Source organism: Manacus candei, unplaced genomic scaffold, assembly GCF_025592945.1.
Source record: "Manacus candei isolate 608988 ecotype Guabito, Panama unplaced genomic scaffold, ASM2559294v1 h1tg000269l, whole genome shotgun sequence".
NCBI classification, from domain to species: domain Eukaryota; kingdom Metazoa; phylum Chordata; class Aves; order Passeriformes; family Pipridae; genus Manacus; species Manacus candei.
Window position 1 is genome coordinate 7459 of NW_026138317.1, and position 21704 is coordinate 29162.

Here is a 21704-nt window from a genome sequence, read left to right on the forward strand (position 1 = left end):
TCCCGGTGTCCCGGGTCCCGGTGTCCCCCCGGGCGGGGCGGGCGGAGGATGCGGGCGTTGCGGGCGCTGAGGGCGCTGCGGCCCCGCAGGCTCCTGGCGATGGCGGCGTCGGCGGAGTCGGGGGGTCCCCGGGGGTCCCGGGCGGGCCCGGTGCTGACCCTCGAGTCCATGAACCCCGCGGTGCGGCGGGTGGAATACGCCGTGCGCGGCCCCATCGTCACCCGCGCCCTGCAGCTCGAGAAGGAACTGAAGCAGGTAAAGGCACCCCAAAAAGCCGGGGGACCCCCCTCGCCGAACCGGGAGACCCCTCCAGCCCCCCTCCTCTCCCCACCCCGAACCGGGAGACCCTCAGGAAACCGGGAACAGACCCCCCGAAACCGGGACAGCCCTCCCTGACTGGGACACCCCCCCCAAAAACCAGGGTGTCCCCCCGAAACTGGGACAACTCTCCCTGACTGGGACACCCCCCCTGAAACCGGGAACCCACCCCTAAAACCAGGGTGTCCCCCCGAAACCGGGACAGCCCTCCCTGACTGGGACACCCCCCCTGAAACAGGGAATCCCCCCCCAAAATCAGGGTGTCCCCCCGAAACCGGGACAGCCCTCCCTGACTGGGACACCCCCCCTGAAACAGGGGAACCCCCCCCAAAACCAGGGTGTCCCCCCGAAACTGGGACAATCCCCCCAACCCGAGACCCCCCACCCCGAACCGAGAGACCCCTCAGGAAACCGGGAACAGCCCCCCGGAAACTGGGACAGCCCTCCCTGACTGGGACACCCCCCCTGAAACAGGGAATCCCCCCCCAAAATCAGGGTGTCCCCCAGAAACTGGGACACTCCTCCCTGACTGGGACACCCCCCCTGAAACCGGGAACGCCTCCCCCAAAACCAGGGTGTCCCCCCGAAACTGGGACAACCCCCCGAAACGGGGACTTCCCTCCCAATCGGGGCCCCCCCAAACCTGGGACACCCCCTCAAACCGGGAACAGCCCCCCCGAACCGGGAGACACCCCCTCACCCACCGGGCACCCCCAAATCGGGGGGGTCCTGACCTGGGCACCCCCAAATCGGGCACCCCCCCTCCCACCCTCAGAAGGGGTCCCCCTCCCTCCGGGCACCCCCAAAATCCAGGGAACCCCCCTCCCCCCTACACCCCCTGGACCCCCCCACCCAGGCTCTTCACCCTCCCCAGCCCCCCCAAACCCGGGCACCCCCCAGACCCTCCCAAAACCCCCCCAAACCCGAGAATCCCCCACGGGGCCCCCTCAAGACCCCCCAAAATGCGGTCAGCCACCCCCGCCCCCCCCAAGCCCCCCCAAACCCGAGAATCTCCCACGGGACCCCCCCCAGACCCCCCAAAACCCCAGGTAGCCCCCCAAGGCTCCCCCCTAAGAGCCCCCCAAACCCGGACACCCCCTCAGGGCCCCCCCAAAGCCCGGAAACCCCCCCAGGACCCCCCCAAGGGGGAACTTTGCCACGCCCGGGGGTGTCACCCGTGGGTGGGGGGGCCCATGGATGGAAGGGGGGGTCCCTGGGGGATTTGGGGGGTGCTGCGGGGTGGGGGACGTGGGGGGGGAGACAGGGGGTGGCAGGGGGGACAGGGGGTGATGGGTGACAGGGGGGGTGGCAGGGGGTGACAGGGGGGTGACAGGGGGGTGACAGGAGTGACGAGGGGTGACCAGGGTGACAGGGGGGTGAAAGGGGGTGACAGGGGGTGGCAGGGGGTGACAGGAGGGGCTGGGGGTGACCAGGGGGACAGGGGGTGACCAGGGGGTGACAGGGGGTGGCAGGAGGGGCTGGGGGTGACCAGGGGGACAGGGGGTGACAGGAGGGGCTGGGGGTGATAAGGGGGGGACAGGAGGGACAAGAGAGACAGGGGGTGACCAGGGTGACAGGGGGGTGGCAGGGGGGTGACAGGGGGTGGCAGGGGGTGGCAGGAGGTTGTGGGGGTGACCAGGGTGACAAGGGGGTGGCCAGGGGGTGGCAGGGGGTGACAGGAGGGGCTGGGGGTGACAGGGAGTGACAAGGAGTGACAGTGGGTGACAGGAGGTTGTGGGGGTGACCAGGGTGACAGGAGGGTGGCAGAGGGTGACAAGGGGGTGACAAGGAGGTGACACTAGGGACAGGGGGTGACAGTGGGTGATAGGAGGTGACAGGAGGGGCTGGGGGTGACCAGGGTGACAGGGGGGTGGCAGAGGGTGACAGGGGGGTGACAGAGGTGGCCGTGGGTGACCAGGGGCAGTGGGAGGTTGTGTGGGTGACAGGGGGGGTGACAGGAGGGGCTGGGGGTGGCAGGGAGGTGGCAGGGGGTGACAGGAGGCTGTGAGGGTGACCAGGGTGACAGGGGGGTGGCAGAGGGTGACAGGGGGTGACAGGAGGTTGTGGAGGTGACCACGGTGACAGGGGGGTGACAGGGGGGTGACGGGGGGTGACAGGAGGTTGTGGAGGTGACCACGGTGACAGGGGGGTGGCAGGGGGTGACAGGAGGGGCTGGGGGTGACCAGAGTAGCCAGGGGGGTGACAGATGTGGCCACGGGTGATGGGTGGGGACAGGGGTGACCGGGGGCGGTGGGAGGTCGTGTGGGCTGACAGGGGGGTGACAGGAGGGGCTGGGGGGTGGCAGGGGGTGACAGAGGGTGACAGGAGATTGTGGGGGTGACCAGGGTGACAGGGGGGTGGCAGAGGGTGGCAGGGAGTGTCAGGGAGGGTGACAGAGGTGGCCGTGGGTGACCGGGGGCAGTGGGAGGTTGTGTGGGTGACAGGGGGGGTGACAGGAGGGGCTGGGGGTGGCAGGGAGGTGACAGTGGGTGACAGGAGGGACAGGGGGTGACCAGAGTGACAGGGGGGTGGCAGAGGGTGACAGGGGGTGGCTGAGGGTGGCAGGAGTGTCAGGGGGGTGACAGAGGTGGCCGTGGGTGACCGGGGGCAGTGGGAGCTCATGTGGGTGACAGGGGGGTGACAGGGGGGGTGACAGGAGTGTGACAGGGAGGTGACAGCGGTGCCGGGGGGTGTGAGGAGGGTGAGGCCGACGGGTGACGAGTGCCAGAGGTGCCAGAGGTGCCACGTCCGGGGCGGTGCCGCGGGCGGTGCCACCCGGGGCAGAGTCCGGTCCCGCCGAGGGGGACAAAGTCCGGCCCGGGCGGGAGGTGGCCGCGGTCACCCGGGCTGGGGGTGGGGATGTCCCGTGCCGGGCTGTCCCCGTGTCCCCAGGGTCCCCAGGGGTCCCATTCCGGTGTCCCGAGGTCCCCGTGACCCTCCTGGGGCCCCCGTGTCCCGGTTGTCCCAGGGTCCCCACTGATTGTCCCGTGTCCCCATTGACTGTCCCGTGTCCCCACTGTTTGTCCCGTGTCCCCACTGTTTGTCCCGTGTCCCCACGTCCCAGCCGCTCCCATTGTCGCCGTGTCCGGCCCCTCCCAGGGCAGGGGACACGCGGGTCCCTCCCCCGCCGGTGCCACCCCTGTCACCGCGGGGCTGTCCCCGGGTGGGGACGGGCAGGTCATGACCCTGGCCCTGTCCCCAACCCTTGTCTCTGTCCCTGACCCTGTCCCTGTTCCCTGTCCCCAACCCTTGTCTCTGTCCCTGTTCCCTATCCCTGTCCCCATGTCCCTGCCCTTGTCCCAATCTCTGTCCCTGTCCCTGTCCCCCAACCCTTGTCCCTGTCCCCATCCTTGTCCCCATCCCCTTCCCTGACCCTACCCTGTCCCTGTCCCGTCCCCATCCCCTCCTTGTCCCTGTCCCACTACCTGTCCCCTGTCCCCATCCTTGTCCCTGCTCTTGTCCCCATCCCTGTCCCTGATGTGCCTGTCCCCATCCCTGTCCTTGTCCCATCCCTGTACCTGTTCCTGCTGTCCCCATCCCTGCTGTCCCCATCCCTATCCCTGTCCCCATCCCCATCCCTGCTGTCCCCATCCCTGTCCCGGTCCCATCCCTGTCCCCATCCCCATCCCTGCTGTCCCCATCCCTGTCCCGGTCCCATCCCTGTCCCCATCCCCATCCCTGCTGTCCCCATCCCTGTCCCGGTCCCATCCCTGTCCCCATCCCCATCCCTGCTGTCCCCATCCCTGTCCCGGTCCCATCCCTGTCCCCATCCCCATCCCTGTCCCCATCCCCATCCCTGCTGTCCCCATTCCTGTCCTTGTCCCATCTCTGTCCTGGTCCCATCCCTGTCCCTGTTCCTGCTGTCCCCATCCCCGTCTCTGCTGTCCCCATCCCTATCCCTGTTCCCATCCCTCTCCGTGTCCCCATCCCTGTCCCTGTCCCCATCCCTGTCCCTGCTGTCCCCATCCCTGTCCCTGCTGTCCCCATCCCTATCCCTGTTCCCATCCCTCTCCGTGTCCCCATCCCTGTCCCTGTCCCCATCCCCGTCCCTGCTGTCCCCATCCCTGTCCCTGCTGTCCCCATCCCTGTCCCTGTCCCCATCCCTATCCCTGTCCCCATCCCTATCCGTGTCCCCATCCCCGTCCCTGCTGTCCCCATTCCTGTCCCCATCCCTATTCATGTCCCCGTCCCTGCTGTCCCCATCCCTATCTCTGTCCCCATCCCTGTCCCTGCTATCCCCATTCCTGTCCTCGTCCCATCCCTGTCCCCATCCCTGCTGTCCCCATCCCTGTCCCCGTCCCCATCCCTGTCCCTGTCCCCATTCCTGTCCCTGCTATCCCCTTTCCTGTCCTCGTCCCATCCCTCTCCCTGTCCCTGTCCCCATCCCTATCTCTGTCCCCATCCCTGCTATCCCCATCCCTGTCCTCGTCCCATCCCTATCCCTGTCCCTGCTGTCCCCATCCCTATCCCCGTCCCCATCCCCATCCCTGTCCCCATCCCTGCTGTCCCCATCCCTTTTGTCCCCATCCCTGTCCCCGTCCCCATCCCCGTCCTTGCTATCCCCATCCCTGTCCGTGTCCCATCCCTGTCCCCGTCCCATCCCCACCCCTGTCCCCGCCGTCCCCGCTGTCCCCTCAGGGTGTCCCCAAGCCCTTCTCGGAGGTCATCAAGGCGAACATCGGTGACGCGCACGCCATGGGGCAGACCCCCATCACCTTCCTGCGCCAGGTACGGCCCCGGGGGGGGTGTGCGGGGGTGTGTGGGGTGTGTGTGTGTGTCACCAGCACCCCGGGGGGGTCAGTGTCACCCCCCGCCCCGCGGGTGACCCCCCGCGCGTCCCCGCAGGTGTCGGCGCTGTGCCTGTGCCCGGAGCTCATGGCCAACCCCGCCATCCCCGACGACGCCAAGGAGCGGGCGCGGCGGATCCTGGGGGGCTGCGGCGGCCAAAGCGTCGGTCAGTGCCACCCCCTGTCCCCTCTCTGTCCCCTCACTGTCCCCTGGTTGTGCCCTGGGGGGCTGCGGCGGCCAAAGCGTCGGTCAGTGCCACCCCCGTCCCCTCTCTGTCCCCTCATTGTCCCCTCTCTGTCCCCTCATTGTCCCCCTCACTGTCCCCTCTCTGTCCCCTGGGGGGCTGCGGTGGCCAAAACGTCGGTCAGTGCCACCCCCTGTCCCCTCTCTGTCCCCTCATTGTCCCCTCTCTGTCCCCTGGCTGTGCCCTGAGGGGCTGCGGCGGCCAAAGCGTCGGTCAGTGCCACCCCCTGTCCCCTCTCTGTCCCCTCATTGTCCTCTCTCTGTCCCCGGGGGGGCTGCGGCGGCCAAAGCGTCGGTCAGTGCCACCCCCCTGCCCGGCCCTGTCCCCTCTCTGTCCCCTCTCTGTCCCCTCATTGTCCCCTCTCTGTCCCCTCCCTGTCCCCTCTCTATCCCCTCTCTATCTCCTCTCTGTCCCCTCTCTATCCCCTCTCCCCTCCCTGTCCCCTCTCTCTCCCCTCTCTCTCCCCTCTCTATCCCCCGACTGTCCCCTGACTGTCCCCCTGTCCCCGCCAGGTTCGTACAGCGCCCTGGCTGTCCCCTGACTGTCCCCTGGCTGTGCCCTGACTGTCCCCCGAGTGTCCCCCGAGTGTCCCCCGAGTGTCCCCTGACTGTCCCCTGTCCCGGCAGGCTCGTACAGCGCCCTGGCTGTCCCCAGACTGTCCCCTCTCTGTCCCCTGACTGTCCCTCTCTATCCCCTGACTGTCCCCTGCCCCGGCAGGCTCGTACAGCGCCCTGGCTGTCCCCAAACTGTCCCCAGACTGTCCCCTCTCTATCCCCAGACTGTCCCCCCGACTGTCCCTCTCTGTCCCCTGACTGTGCCCTGTCCCGGCAGGCTCCTACAGCGCCCTGGCTGTCCCCAGACTGTCCCCTGACTGTCCCCTGGCTGTCCCCAGACTGTCCCCTCTCTATCCCCCGACTGTCCCCTGACTGTCCCCTCTCTGTCCCCTGACTGTGCCCTGTCCCGGCAGGCTCGTACAGCGCCCTGGCTGTCCCCAGACTGTCCCCCTCTCTGTCCCCTGTCCCTCTCTGTCCCCCTGACTGTGCCCTGTCCCGGCAGGCTCGTACAGCGCCCTGGTTGTCCCCAGACTATCCCCTGACTGTCCTCAGACTGTCCCCTGACTGTCCCCTCTCTGTCCCCTGACTGTGCCCTGTCCCGGCAGGCTCGTACAGCGCCAGCCCGGGCGTGGAGCTGATCCGGGAGGACGTGGCCCGGTACATCGAGCGGCGGGACGGGATCCCCGCCAGGGCCCAGGACATCTTCCTGTCCACCGGGGCCAGCGATGCCATCGTGGTACGGGGGGGGACACCCGGGGGGGCTGGGGGGACACGGGGGGGGACCTTGGGGACACACGGGAGGGACACACGGGGGTGTTGGGGACACACGGGAGGGGTTGGGGACACACGGGGGGGACACACGGGGGGGTTGGGGACACACGGGAAGGGGGGGGACACACGGGAGGGTTGGGGACACGGGGGGGGTTGGGGACACACGGGGGGGTTGGGGACACACGGAGGTGTTGGGGACACACGGGGGGGTTGGGGACACACGGGAGGGTTGGGGACACTCGGGGGGGGTTGGGGACACTCGGGGGGGTTGGGGACACGGGCGCGGTGCCACCTCCCCGCGCCGTTCCCACGGCGGGCACCCACAAAGGGAGCTTTGTGCGGGGCTGGCACCGCTCCCGAAGGGGGTGATGGCCCGGGGGAGGGCTGGGGAGGTGGCCTTGGTGGCCCGTGCCAGCGCCGGGGGTGGCGGGGAAGGGAGGGGGGTTGGCCGGCGCTGGGCTCGGCCCCGTGGCCCCGTGCCCGGGCTGAGGGCACAGTGTCCTCCTCCTCCTCCCTGTGCCCGACGCTGGCCCTGCCCGTGGTCACGGTGTGCCCGTGCCATCCCAGTGTCCCTGTGCCATCCCAGTGTCCCCGTGCCATCCCAGTGTCCCTGTGCCATCCCAGTGTCCCCAGAATCCCAATGCCCACCCTGTCCCCATGGCCCCAGTGTCCCTGTGCCATCCCAGTGTCCCCCCAGTCCCCACCCTGTCCCCATGCCCACCCTGTCCCTGTACCATCCCAGTGTCCCCGTGCCATCCTAGTGTCCCTGTGCCATCCCAGTGTCCCCAGAATCCCAATGCCAACCCTGTCTCCATGGCCACAGTGTCCCTGTGCCATCCCAGTGTCCCTGTGCCATCCCAGTCCCCAGAATCCCAGTCCCCACCCTGTCCCTGTGCCATCCCAGTGTCCCTGTGCCATCCCAGTGTCCCCAGAATCCCAATCCCCACCTTGTCCCCATGGCCCCAGTGTCCCTGTGCCATCCCAGTGTCCCCAGAATCCCAGTCCCCACCCTGTCCCTGTGCCATCCCAGTGTCTCCCCAGTCCCCACCCTGTCCCCATGGCCACGGTGTCCCTGTGCCATCCCAGTCCCCAGAATCCCCATGCCCACCCTGTCCCCATGCCCACCCTGTCCCTGTGCCATCCCAGTGTCTCCCCAGTCCCCACCCTGTCCCTGTGCCCACCCTGTCCCTGTGCCATCCCAGTGTCCCCCCAATGCCCACCCTATCCCCATGGCCCCAGTGTCCCTGTGCCCTCCCAGTGTCCCCAGAATCCCAATGCCAACCCTGTCCCCATGGCCACCCTGTCCCTGTGCCATCCCAGTGTCCCCACCCTGACCCCATGCCCACCCGTCCCTGTACCATCCCAGTGTCCCCAGAATCCCAGTCCCCACCCTGTCCCTGTGGCCATGGTGTCCCGTGCCATCCTAGTGTCCCTGTGCCATCCCACTGTCCCCAGAATCCCAATGCCACCCTGTCCCCATGGACACCCTGTCCCCGTGCCATCCCAGTGTCCCTGTGCCATCCCAGTCCCCAGAATCCCAGTCCCCACCCTGTCCCTGTGCCATCCCAGTGTCCCTTTGCCATCCCAGTGTCCCCAGAATCCCAGTGCCAACCCTGTCCCCATGACCCCAGTGTCTCTGTACCATCCCAGTGTCCCTGTGCCATCCCAGTGTCCCCTCAATCCCCACCCTGTCCCTGTGCCATCCCAGTGTCCCCAGAATCCCAGTCCCCACCCTGTCCCTGTGCCCACCCTGTCCCTGTGCCATCCCAGTGTCCCTGTGCCATCCCAGTGTCCCCAGAATCCCAATGCCAACCCTGTCCCCGTGCCCACCCTGTCCCTGTGCCATCCCAGTGTCCCCACAACCCCCGGTCCCCATGTTGTCTCCGTGCCCCCGACGTCCCCATGCCCACGGCACCCTGTGCCCACCCTGCCCCTGCCCTGTGCCCACCCTGTCCCTGTCCCCACAGCACGGGGCCCTCTCTCCCAATCCGCCCTGTCCCCTCCCTGTCCCTGTTCCCACCCCAGCAGTGTCCCCACGGTGTCCCTGTGATCCCACACTGTCCCCATGTCCACACCCTCTCTCCCAATCCCCCCTGTCCCCTCCCTGTCCCCATTCCCACCCCAGTGGTGTCCCCATGGTGTCCCAATGGTGTCCCCACTCTGTCCCTGTGTCCCCACACCCTCTCTCCCTGTCCCCTCCCTGTCCCCATTCCCACCCCAGCAGTGTCCCCATGGTGTCCCTGTGATCCCACACTGTCCCCACATCCATGATTTCTGTCTCCACACCGTCCCTGTCCCCTCCCTGTCCCCATTCCCACCCCAATGGTGTCCCCACTCTGTCCCCATGTCCATGATTTCTGTCTCCACTCTCCTGTCCCCTCCCTGTCCCCATTCCCACCCCAATGGTGTCCCCCACGGTGTTCCCATGATCCCACTCTGTCCCCACATCCATGATTTCTGTCTCCACTCTGTCCTGTCCCCTCCCTGTCCCCATTCCCACCCCAATGGTGTCCCCATGCCGTCCCCATGCCCGTCACCGCCGTGTCCCCTCCCTGTCCCCATTCCCACCCCAGCAGTGTCCCCCACACTGTCCCCACGTCCCCACCCTCTCTCCCAATCCCCCCATCCCCTCCCTGTCCCCATTCCCACCCCAGTGGTGTCCCCACAGTGTCCCCATGCCCATCACTACTGTGTCCCCTCCCTGTCCCCATTCCCACCCCAGTGGTGTCCCCACACTTTCCCCACATCCACACCCTCTCTCCCAATCCCCCCTGTCCCCTCCCAGTCCCCATTCCCACCCCGTTGGTGTCCCCATGGTGTCCCTTGATCCCACTCTGTCCCCACATCCATGACCTCTGTCTCCACACTGTCCCTGTCCCCTCCCCGTCCCCGTTCCCACCCCGTGGGTGTCCCCCCGGTGTCCCCGGTGACCGCGCTGTCCGTCTGTCCGTCGGTCCCCAGAACGTGCTGAAGCTGCTGGTGACGGGCTCGGGGCAGTCCCGCACGGGGGTGATGATCCCGATCCCGCAGTACCCGCTCTACTCGGCCGCCATCGCCGAGCCTGGACGCGGTGCAGGTCAACTATTACCTCAACGAGGACCGGGGCTGGGCCCTGGACGTGGCCGAGCTCCGGAGGGCTCTGGCCCGAGGGCAGGAAACACTGCTGTCCACGGGCACTGTGCATCATCAACCCCGGAAATCCCACAGGTAATGGGATATGGGGTATGGGATAATGGGAATGGGTATGGGGTACTGGGAAACACTGCTGTCCACGGGCACTGTGCATCATCAACCCCGGGAATCCCACAGGTAATGGGGTATGGGGTATGGGATATGGGTATGGGGTACTGGGAATGGGTATGGGGTACTGGGAAACACTGCTGTCCACGGGCACTGTGCATCATCAACCCCGGAAATCCCACAGGTAATGGGGTATGGGGTATGGGAATGGGTATGGGATAATGGGAATGGGTACGGGGTAATGGGAATGGGTATGGGGTACTGGGAAACACTGCTGTCCTCGGGCACTGTGCATCATCAACCCGGGGAATCCCACAGGTAATGGGGTTTGGGGTATGGGATAATGGGAATGGGTATGGGGTACTGGGAAACACTGCTGTCCATGGGCACTGTGCATCATCAACCCCGGAAATCCCACAGGTAATGGGGTTTGGGGTATGGGAATGGGATATGGGATAATGGGAATGGGTACGGGGTACTGGGAAACACTGCTGTCCTCGGGCACTGTGCATCATCAACCCCGGGAAACCCTACAGGTAATGGGGGAATGGGAATGGGTATGGGGTACTGGGAATGGGGTATGGGGTACTGGGAAACACTGCTGTCCACGGGCACTGTGCATCATCAACCCCGGAAATCCTACAGGTAATGGGGTATGGGATATGGGATATGGGTATGGGGGTACTGGGAAACACTGCTGTCCACGGGCACTGTGCATCATCAACCCCGGAAACCCTACAGGTAATGGGGTATGGGGGAATGGGAATGAGTATGGGGTACTGGGAATGGGTATGGGGTACTGGGAAACACTACTGTCCACGGGCACTGTGCATCATCAACCCCGGAAATCTCACAGGTAATGGGGTATGGGGTATGGGTATGGGGTAATGGGAATGGGTATGGGATAATGGGAATGGGTATGGGGTACTGGGAAACACTGCTGTCCACGGGCACTGTGCATCATCAACCCCGGGAATCCTACAGGTAATGGGGTATGGGATATGGGATATGGGTATGGGGTACTGGGAATGGGTATGGGGTACTGGGAAACACTGCTGTCCACGGGCACTGTGCATCATCAACCCCGGAAATCCCACAGGTAATGGGATAATGGGTATGGGATATGGGTATGGGGTACTGGGAAACACTGCTGTCCACGGGCACTGTGCATCATCAACCCGGGGAATCCCACAGGTAATGGGGTTTGGGGTATGGGATATGGGTATGGGATAATGGGAATGGGTATGGGGTACTGGGAAACACTGCTGTCCACGGGCACTGTGCATCATCAACCCCGGGAATCCTACAGGTAATGGGGTTTGGGATAATGGGAATGGGTATGGGATAATGGGAATGGGTATGGGGTACTGGGAAACACTGCTGTCCTCGGGCACTGTGCATCATCAACCCCGGAAACCCTACAGGTAATGGGGTATGGGATATGGGATATGGGTATGGGATAATGGGAATGGGTATGGGGTACTGGGAAACACTGCTGTCCACGGGCACTGTGCATCATCAACCCCGGGAAACCCTACAGGTAATGGGGGAATGGGAATGGGAATGGGTATGGGGTACTGGGATTGGAACCCATAGACTGGGATTGGGACCCCTGGACTGGGATTGGGACTGATAGACTGGGATTTGGACTGATAGACTGGGATTGGGACTGATAGACTGGGATTGGGACTGATAGACTGGGATTGGGATGCCTGGGCTGGACTGGGACCCACAGACTGGGATTGGAACCCATTGACTGGGATTGGGACCCCTGGGCTGGACTGGGACTGATAGACTGGGATTGGGACCCCTGGACTGGGATTGGGACCCCTGGACTGGGATTGGGACTGATAGACTGGGATTGGGACCCCTAGACTGGGACTGGGACTGATAGACTGGGGTTGGGATCCCTGGGCTGGGATTGGGACCCCTGGGCTGGGATTGGAACCCCCAGACTGGGATTGGAACCCATTGACTGGAATTGGGATCCCTGGGCTGGGATTGGGACTGATAGACTGGGATTGGGACTGATAGACTGGGATTGGGACCCCTAGACTGGGACTGGGACTGATAGACTGGGGTTGGGACCCCTGGGCTGGGATTGGGACCCATAGACTGGGATTGGGATCCCTAGACTGGGATTGGGACTGATAGACTGGGATTGGGATCCCTGGGCTGGGATTGGGACCCCTGGGATGGGATTGGAACCCATTGACTGAGATTGGGGTCCATAGACTGGGATTGGAACCCATAGACTGGGATTGGGATCCCTGGACTGGGATTTGGGACTCCTGGACTGGGATTGGGACCCCTAGACTGGGATTGGGACCCCTGGACTGGGATTGGGGCCCCTAGACTGGGATTTGGAACCCATAGACTGGGTTTGGAACCCATTGACTGGGATTGGAACCCATAGACTGGGATTGGAACCCATAGACTGGGATTTGGAACCCCTGGGCTGGGATTGGGACCCATTGACTGGGATTGGGACCCCTGGGTTGGGATTGGGACCCCTGGGTTGGGATTGGGACCCACAGACTGGGATTTGGAACCCCTGGGCTGGGATTGGGACCCCCCTCCCCGTCATTCCCGCCATTCCCACCTTCCCGGCGCGCCCCAGGCCAGGTGCAGAGCCGGGAGTGCATCGAGGACGTCATCAAGTTCGCCTACGAGGAGAAGCTTTTCCTGCTGGCCGACGAGGTGGGGACGCCACGCCGGGAACGTGGGGATCCCAAATCCAGACATCTCCCGGAATCCCGGGTGGTGACATCCCGGGGTGTGCGTGTCCCCCCTTGCCCCCCTTTTCCAGGTGTACCAGGACAACATCTACGCCGAGGGCTCGGCCTTCCACTCCTTCAAGAAGGTGCTGGTGCAGCTGGGAGCGCCCTACGCCGACAAGGTGGAGCTGGCCTCCTTCCACTCCATCTCCAAGGGATACATGGGAGAGTGAGTCCGGCCGGGGGGCACGGCAAAGGGGTGGGGGGCATGGAAAAGGGGTGGGGATGCTGCTACCACCCCACGGATCCCTTGGGATGGGATTGGGGATGTCACCACCTCGTGGGTACCATGCGGTGGGATTGGGGATGGAGGGGATGGAGGGATGGAGGTGCCACCACCCCATGGATCCCCTGGGATGGGATTGGGGATGTCACCACCTCGTGGGTACCATGGGGTGGGATTGGGGATGGAGGGGATGGAGGGATGGAGGTGCCACCACCCCATGGATCCCCTGGGATGGGATTGGGGATGTCACCACCTCGTGGGTACCATGGGGTGGGATTGCGGATGTCGCCACCCCATGGGTACCTTGGGATGGGAATAGGGATGGAGGGATGGAGGTGCCACCACCCCATGGATCCCTTGGGATGGGATTGGGGATGGAGGGGATGGAGGGATGGAGGTGCCACCACCCCATGGATCCCCTGGGATGGGATTGGGGATGTCACCACCTCGTGGGTACCATGGGGTGGGATTGCGGATGTCGCCACCCCATGGGTACCTTGGGATGGGAATAGGGATGGAGGGATGGAGGTGCCACCACCCCATGGATCCCTTGGGATGGGATTGGGGATGTCACCACCCCATGAATCCCTTGGGATGGGACTGGGGATGTCACCACCCCATGGATCCCTTGGGATGGGATTGGGGATGGAGGGGATGGAGGGATGGAGGTGCCACCACCCCATGGATCCCTTGGGATGGGGTTGGGGATGTCACCACCTCGTGGGTACCATGGGGTGGGATTGCGGATGTCGCCACCCCATGGGTACCTTGGGATGGGAATAGGGATGGAGGGATGGAGGTGCCACCACCCCATGGATCCCTTGGGATGGGATTGGGGATGTCACCACCCCATGGATCCCTTGGGATGGGATTGGGGATGTCACCACCCCATGGATCCCCTGGGGTGGGGTTGGGGATGTCACCACCCCAAGGATCCTCTGGGGTGGGATTGGGGATGTCACCACCCCAAGGATCCTCTGGGGTGGGATTGGGGATGTCACCACCCCATGGGTACCTTGGGATGGGATTGGGGATGTCACCACCCCATGGATCCCCTGGGATGGGATTGGGGATGTCACCACCCCAAGGATCCTCTGGGGTGGGATTGGGGATGTCACCACCCCATGGGTACCTTGGGATGGGATTGGGGATGGAGGGGGTGTAGGAATGGAGGTGTCACCACCCCATGGATCCCTTGGGATGGGATTGGGGATGTCACCACCCCATGGATCCCTTGGGATGAGATTGGGGATGGAGGAGATGGAGGGATGGAGGTGTCACCACCCCATGGATCCCTCTCCATGCATTCCCATCCATGAATCCCCACCCATGGATCCCATCCATGATCCCTCTCCATAGATTCCCACCCATAGATTCCCATCCATGGGTCGCTCTCCATAGAATCCCATCCATGATCCCTCTCCATAGACTCCCATCCATGGATCCTCATCCATGGATCCCTCTCCATAGATTCCCATCCATGAGTCCCGTCCATGAGTCCCTCTCCATGAATCCCCATCCATGGATCCCTCTCCATAGATTCCCATCCATGGATCCCTCTCCATAGATTCCCATCCATGGATCCCAATCCATGGCTCCCCATCCATGGATCCCCATCCATGGATCCCTCTCCATAGATTCCCATCCATGGATCCCCACCCATGGATTCCATCCATGGATCCCCACCCATGGATTCCATCCATGGATCTCTCTCCATAGACTCCCATCCATGGATCCCCTCCATGGATCCCCTCCCATGGATTCCCATCCATGGGTTCCTCTCCACAGATCCCCACCCACGGATCCCTCTCCATCCCCGTTTCCCCACCCATCCCATCCCATCCCATCCCATCCCATCCCATCCCATCCCATCCCATCCCATCCCACAAATCCCATCCCATCCCATCCCATCCCATCCCACAAATCCCATCCCATCCCATCCCATCCCATCCCATCCCATCCCATCCATCCCATCCCATCCCATCCCATCCCATCCCATCCCATCCCATCCCACCCCATCCCATCCCATCCCATCCATCCCATCCCATTTATCCCATCCCATCCCATCCCATCCCATCCCATCCCATCCCATCCCATCCCATCCCATCCCATCCCATCCCATCCCATCCCAAAATCCCATCCCATCCCATCCCATAATCCCATAATCCCATAATCCCATAATCCCATAATCCCATCCCATCCCATAATCCCATCCCATAATCCCATCCCATAATCCCATCCCATAATCCCATAATCCCATAATCCCATAATCCCATAATCCCATAATCCCATAATCCCATCCCATAATCCCATCCCATAATCCCATCCCTCCCCGCTCCCACAATCCCGATCCATGGTGTGCCCTCCAGGTGTGGTCTGCGGGGCGGGTACATGGAGGTGGTGAACCTGGACCCGGCGGTGAAGGACCAGCTGGCCAAGCTGGTGTCGGTCCGGCTGTGCCCGCCCGTGCCCGGGCAGGTGGTCCTGGACGTGGTCATGGACCCGCCCCAGCCCGGGGACCCCTCCTACGAGAGATTCCACGCGGTACCGGAGGGATTGGGGCATTGGGGGTGGGATTATGGGATTATGGGATGGGATTATGGGATGGGATTATGGGATTGTGGGATGGGATTATGGGATGGGATTGTGGGGTGGGATTATGGGATGGGATTGTGGGATTGGATTGTGGGATTGGATTATGGGACGTGGTCATGGACCCGCCCCAGCCCGGGGACCCTTCCTACGAGAGATTCCACGCGGTACCGGAGGGATTGGGGATTGATTGGGGGATTGATTGGGGGATTGGGGGATTGGGGGATTGGGGGATTGGGGGATTATGGGATTATGGGATGTGGTCATGGACCCGCCCCAGCCTGGGGACCCCTCCTACGAGAGATTCCATGCGGTACCAGAGGGATCGGGGCGTTGATTGTGGGATTGTGGGATTGATTGGGGGATTGATTCGGGGATTGGGGGATTGGGGAATTATGGGGTGTGGTCATGGACCCGCCCCAGCCCGGGGACCCTTCCTACAAGAGATTCCACGCAGTACCAGGGGGATTGGGGATTGATTGTGGGGTTGGGGGATTGGGGGATGGGATTATGGGATGGGATGGAAGGGAAGGGAAAGGGAAAGGGAAAGGGAAAGGGAAACAGAGAGGGAAAGAGTGGAGATGAGATGGGATCAGAGTGGGATGGAGATGGGATGATATGGGATGGGATGGGGGGATGGGGTGGGATGGGGATAAGGTGGGATGGGATGGGATGGGGATAAGGTGGGATGGGATGGGATGGGCAGGACCCCAGGTTGGGCCAGGTAGGATGGGATGGGGTGGGATAGGATTTGGTGGGATGGGTGGGATGGGATAGGATGGGATGGGTGGGATGGGATCGGGTAGGATGGGATTTGGTGGGCTGGGCTGGCTGGGCTGGGCTGTCCCCCAGGCTGGGCCAGGTGGGATGGGATAGGATTTGGTGGGATGGGATAGGGATGGGATAGGATTTGGTGGGCTGGGCTGGGATTTGGTGGGATGGGGTGGGATAGGATTTAGTGGGATGGGATGGGATTTGCTGGGCTGGGCTGTCCCCCAGGCTGGGCCAGGTGGGATGGGATGGGATTTGGTGGGATGGGTTGGGGTGGGATAGGATTTGGTGGGCTGGGATGGGCTGGGCTGGGCTGTCCCTCAGGCCGGGCCAGGTGGGATGGGGTGGGATGGGACAGGATTTGGTGGGATGGGCTGGGCTGGGCTGTCCCCCAGGCTGGGCCAGGTGGGATGGGATGGGATAGGATTTGGTGGGATGGGTTGGGGTGGGATAGGATTTGGTGGGATGGGATAGGGATGGGATAGGATTTGGTGGGATGGGATAGGATTTGGTGGGATGGGATAGGATTTGGTGGGATGGGATAGGATTTAGTGGGATGGGATAGGATTTAGTGGGATGGGATAGGATTTAGTGGGATGGGATAGGATTTGGTGGGATGGGATAGGATTTGGTGGGATGGGATAGGATTTGGTGGGATGGGATAGGATTTGGTGGGATGGGATAGGATTTGGTGGGATGGGATAGGATTTGGTGGGATGGGATAGGATTTGGTGGGATGGGATAGGATTTAGTGGGATGGGATAGGATTTGCTGGGCTGGGCTGGGCTGGGCTGGGCTGTCCCCCAGGTTGGGTTGAGTGGGATGGGATGGGATTTGGTAGGATGGGAGAGGATTTGGTGGGATGGGACAGGATTTGCTGGTCTGGTCTGGTCTGGTCTGTCCCCCCATGCCGGGCCGGGCCTGGTGTGATGGGACAGGATTTGCTGGTCTGGTCTGGTCTGGTCTGGTCTCTCCCCCCATGCCGGGCGGGGTGTGATGTCCGGTGTCCCCGCCCCGCAGGAGAAGACGGCCGTGCTCAACGCCCTGGCCCACAAGGCCCAGATGACCCAGGAGATCTTCAACAAGACCCCCGGGATCCACTGCAACCCCGTGCAGGGCGCCATGTACTCCTTCCCCAGGATCGACCTCCCGCCCAAGGCACTCGCCGCCGCCAAGGTCCGGGCGGGATCCGTCCTGGGATCGGTGGGGATGGGCGGGATCCGTCCTGGGATCGGTGGGGATGGGTGGGATCCATCCTGGGATCGGTGGGGATGGATGGGATCCATCCTGGGATCGGTGGGGATGGATGGGATCCGTCCTGGGATCCGTGGGGATGGGCAGGATCCGTCCTGGGATCCGTGGGGATGGGTGGGATCCATCCTGGGATCCACCCTGGGATCCATCCTGGGATCAGTGGGGATGGGTGGGATCCGTCCTGGGATCCATCCTGGGATCGGTGGGGATGGATGGGATCCATCCTGGGATCAGTGGGGATGGGTGGGATCCATCCTGGGATCAGTGGGAATGGATGGGATCTGTCCTGGGATCAGTGGGGATGGGTGGGATCCATCCTGGGATCCACAGGGACGGATGGGATCCACCCTGGGATCAGTGGGGATGGATGGGATCATTCCTGGGATCTGGTCTGGGGTCGGTGGGGGTGGATGGGATCCGTCCTGGGATCGGTGGGGGTGGATGGGATCCACCCTGGGATCAGTGGGGATGGATGGGATCCGTCCTGGGAACAGTGGGGATGGGTGGGATCCGTCCTGGGATCAGTGGGGATGGATGGGATCCGTCCTGGGATCGGTGGGGATGGGTGGGATCCATCCTGGGATCCGTCCTGGGATCGGTGGGGATGGATGGGATCCATCCTGGGATCCATCCTGGGATCAGTGGGGATGGATGGGATCATTCCTGGGATCTGGTCTGAGATCGGTGGGGGTGGATGGGATCCACCCTGGGATCAGTGGGGATGGGTGGGATCCATCCTGGGATCAGTGGGGATGGGTGGGATCCATCCTGGGAACAGTGGGGATGGGTGGGATCCATCCTGGGATCTGTGGGGATGGGTGGGATCTATCCTGGGATCTGTTGGGGTGGATGGGATCTATCCTGGGATCAGTGGGGATGGGTGGGATCCATCCTGGGATCAGTGGGGATGGATGGGATCCCTCCTGGGATCAGTGGGGATGGATGGGATCCCTCCTGGGATCCATGGGGTCTCTGTGTATCCCTCCTGGGATCCACGTGGTCTGTGTGGGATCCCTCCTGCCCCGTGTGGTGCCGGGCAGGATCAATCCACGCCCACGGCCGGGCTGGATCCCGGGATCCCCGTGGGGCCGGGCGGGATGAGCCCCCTGGATGGAGCCCCTCCCTGCCCTTGGATCCCAAATCCATGATCCCAAATCCATGCTCCATGATCCCAAATCCACGCTCCGTGCCCGTTCCAGGCTCAGAACCAGACCCCGGACTTCTTCTTCTGCATGAGGCTCCTGGAGGAGACGGGGATCTGCGTCGTCCCGGGGAGCGGCTTCGGGCAACGCGAGGGCACCTTCCACTTCCGGTGGGAAACTCCCCAGATCCCCCCCTCCCCATCCCCAAATTACCCCCTTCCCATCACAAATTCCCCAAATCCCCCCCTCCCCATCCCAAATTCCTCCCCATCCCGAATTCCCCCCTTCCCATCCCAAATTCCCCCCTTCCCATCCTAAATTCCCCCTTCCCATCCCAACCCCCCCCCTTCCCATCCCAAATTCCCCCCTCCCCATCCCAAATTACCCAAATTCCCCCATCCCGAATTCCCCCCTCCTCACCTTAAATTCCCCCTCCTCATCCCAAATTCCCCCCTCCCCATCCCAAATTCCCCTCCCCATCCCAAATTACCCAAATTCCCCCTTTCCCATCCCAAACTACCCGAATTCCCCCCTCCCCATCCCAAATTCCCCCCTCCTTACCTTAAATTCCCCCTTATCCCAAATTCCCCCTTCCTATCCCAAATTACCCAAATTCCCCCTTTCCCATCCCAAACTACCCAAATTCCCCCCTCCCCATCCCAAATTCCCCCCTCCTTACCTTAAATTCCCCCTCATCCCAAATTCCCCCTTCCTATCCCAAATTCCCCCTCCCCATCCCAAATTCCCCTCCCCATCCCAAATTACCCAAATTCCCCCCTTCCCATCCCAAATTCCCCCCTCCCCATCCCAAATTCCCCAAATCCTCCCCTTCCCATCCCAAATTCCCCAAATTCCCCCTTCCCATCCCAAATTCCCCCTCCCCATCCCAAATTCCCCAAATTCCCCTCCCTATCCCCAAATTCCCCCTCCCCATCCCAAATTCCCCAAATTCCTCCCTTCCCATCCCAAATTCCCCCAATTCCCCCCTCCCCACCCCAAATTCCCCCATCCCCAAATTCCCCCCTTCCCATCCCAAATTACCCAAATTACCCCCTCCACATCCCCAAATTCCCCAAATCCTCCCCTTCCCATCCCCAAATCCTCCCCTTCCCATCCCAAATTCCCCAAATCCTCCCCTTCCCACCCCAAATTCCCCAAATCCTCCCCTTCCCATCCCAAATCCCCCTTCTCACCCCAAATTCTTTCTCCCCATCCCAAATTCCCCCTTCCCACCCCAAATTCCCCTTCCACATCCCAAATTCCCCAAATTCCCCCCTTCCCATCCCAAATTCCCCTCCCCATCCCAAATTCCCCTCCCTATCCCCAAATTCCCCCTTCCCATCCCAAATTACCTCTACCCCTCCCCCTCCCAAATTTCCCACCCCCCCTTCTCATCCCAAATTCCCCTCCCTATCCCCAAATCCCCCCTTCCCATCCCAAATTCCCCCCTTCTCATCCCAAATTCCCCAAATTCCCCCCTCCCCAAATTCCCCCAATTCCCCTCTCCCCATCCCAAATTCCCCAAATTCCCCCCTCCCCATCCCAAATTCCCCCAATTCCCCCCTCCCCATCCCCAAATTCCCCCCTCCCCATCCCCAAATTCCCCTCTTCCCATCCCAAATCCCCCCTTCTCAGCCCAAATTCCCCAAATCCTCCCCTTCCCACGCCAAATTCCCCCCTCCCCATCCCAAATTCCCCCTTTCCCATCCCCAAATTCCCCAAATTCCCCCCTCCCCACCCCAAATTCCCCCCTGCCCATCCCCAAATTCCCCAAATTCCCCCCTCCCCACCCCAAATTCCCCCCCTCCCCATCCCCAAATTCCCCCCTGCCCATCCCCAAATTCCCCAAATTCCCCCCTCCCCATCCCCAAATTCCCCCCTCCCCATCCCAAATCCCCCCTCCCCACCCCAAATTCCCCCCTTCCCATCCCGAAGGGGGTCACAGCTGGCTCTGTTGGTGCCCCGGGGGTGCCCCGGGGGTATCCCCAAATTCCAAACCCCCCCGTTTCCCCCCCCCAGGATGACGATCCTGCCGCCCACGGAGAAGCTGCAGATCCTGCTGGAGAAGCTCAGCAGCTTCTACACCAAGTTCGTCAGGGAATTCTCTTAATTACCGGGGGGGGGGGTCTCCCGCCGCCCCTCCCCCCCCCCTTTGCCCCCCCCCCCCCCGTCCCTTTTTGCCCCCCCCCTCCCCCCCGGGGGGTCTCCAAGTGCCTTCCGAGCTCTTCCCGCTGTTCCAGAGGGAGGGACGGGGGGGTCGGGGGGGTCCCGGGGCTGGTCCCTCCCCCCCCCCCGGGGTGTGTCCCCTGAGCAGGGGGGGGGGACACAGGGCCGGTTTTGCCCCCCCCCCTCCCCCGTTTTTGGGGACCCCCCCAAAAATAAAGGACCCTGAGCAGCAGCCGTGTCACGTGGGGGGGGTTTGGGGGGGGTTTGGGGGGGGTTAATGGGGAGGGGAGGGGAGGGGGAGGAGAATTCCCGCCGGGATGGGGTTGGGGAGGGGGTGAGGATCCGTCTGTGGGTGCCACGGATCCGTCGGTGGGTGTCATTAATCCATCCCTGGATCCCACAAATCCATCCACTGATCCCAGGGATCCATCCCTGGATCTCATTAATCCATCCCTGGATCCCACAAATCCATCCCTGGATCCCACAGTCCATCCACTGATCCCATGGATCCATCTGTGGGATCTCACAGTCCATCCCTGGATCCCATTAATCCAACTGTGGATCCCACAAATCCATCCCTGGATCCTACAAATCCATCCACTGATCCCATGGATCCATCTGTGGGATCTCATAATCCATCCCTGGATCCCACAAATCCATCCCTGGGATCTCATGAATCCATCCCTGGATCTCACAATCCATCCCTGGATCCCATGAATCCATCCATTGATCCCATTAATCCGTCTGTGGGATCTCCCAATCCATCCCTGGATCTCCCAAATCCATCCACTGATCCCATGAATCCATCTGTGGATCCCATGAATCCATCTGTGGATCCCACGAATCCATCCCTGGATCCCA

At 62.9% G+C, this 21704-nt stretch overlaps 2 protein-coding genes and 2 long non-coding RNA genes across 9 annotated transcripts; 2 read left to right on the forward strand and 2 right to left on the reverse strand.

The window, feature by feature from the left end:
- Positions 1–33: 33 nt before the first annotated feature.
- Positions 34–21075, forward strand: LOC127464770 (alanine aminotransferase 1-like). Its single transcript, XM_051775248.1, is given in 13 exon segments — positions 34–255; positions 4957–5046; positions 5164–5272; positions 6510–6640; positions 9637–9735; positions 9737–9820; positions 9822–9882; positions 12536–12615; positions 12725–12861; positions 15288–15462; positions 17302–17457; positions 18735–18847; positions 20697–21075. Coding segments are annotated over 13 exon segments (1533 nt in total). The 5' UTR covers positions 34–48; the 3' UTR covers positions 20788–21075.
- On the reverse strand, positions 11791–12443 carry LOC127464774 (uncharacterized). Its single transcript, XR_007901616.1, has 3 exons — positions 12354–12443; positions 12192–12292; positions 11791–11890 (listed from the first exon to the last, which is right to left on the reverse strand). It is a non-coding gene; the product is annotated as an uncharacterized LOC127464774 (long non-coding RNA).
- LOC127464773 (uncharacterized) lies at positions 12940–13811 on the reverse strand. 3 transcript variants are annotated; one of them, XR_007901614.1, is made up of 4 exons: positions 13686–13811; positions 13326–13545; positions 13032–13070; positions 12940–12969 (listed from the first exon to the last, which is right to left on the reverse strand). It is a non-coding gene; the product is annotated as an uncharacterized LOC127464773 (long non-coding RNA). The 3 variants fall into 3 exon arrangements; XR_007901613.1 differs by lacking the exon at positions 13032–13070 and adding an exon at positions 13133–13171; XR_007901615.1 differs by lacking the exon at positions 13032–13070 and having other exon boundaries at positions 12948–12969.
- On the forward strand, positions 17474–18761 carry LOC127464771 (collagen alpha-5(IV) chain-like). Of its 4 annotated transcripts, none has more exons than XM_051775251.1 (3): positions 17474–17924; positions 17999–18208; positions 18283–18761. In XM_051775251.1, exons 1-3 carry the CDS (start codon positions 17553–17555, stop codon positions 18634–18636), a joined length of 936 nt encoding a protein of 311 aa, XP_051631211.1. In that variant the 5' UTR covers positions 17474–17552; the 3' UTR covers positions 18637–18761. The 4 variants fall into 4 exon arrangements, with proteins under 4 accessions (XP_051631211.1, XP_051631212.1, XP_051631209.1 ...); XM_051775252.1 differs by having other exon boundaries at positions 18407–18761; XM_051775249.1 differs by having other exon boundaries at positions 17999–18761.
- Positions 21076–21704: the final 629 nt, after the last annotated feature.

Bases quoted from the DNA above. Each gene is read 5' to 3' on its own strand.
- LOC127464771 (XM_051775249.1), top strand. From the start codon at position 17,491: ATGGGCGGGATCCGTCCTGGGATCGGTGGGGATGGGTGGGATCCATCC. The intron at 17,925-17,998 runs GTCTGGGGTCGG...CCCTGGGATCAG, and splicing joins GGGATCATTCCTGGGATCTG to TGGGGATGGATGGGATCCGT.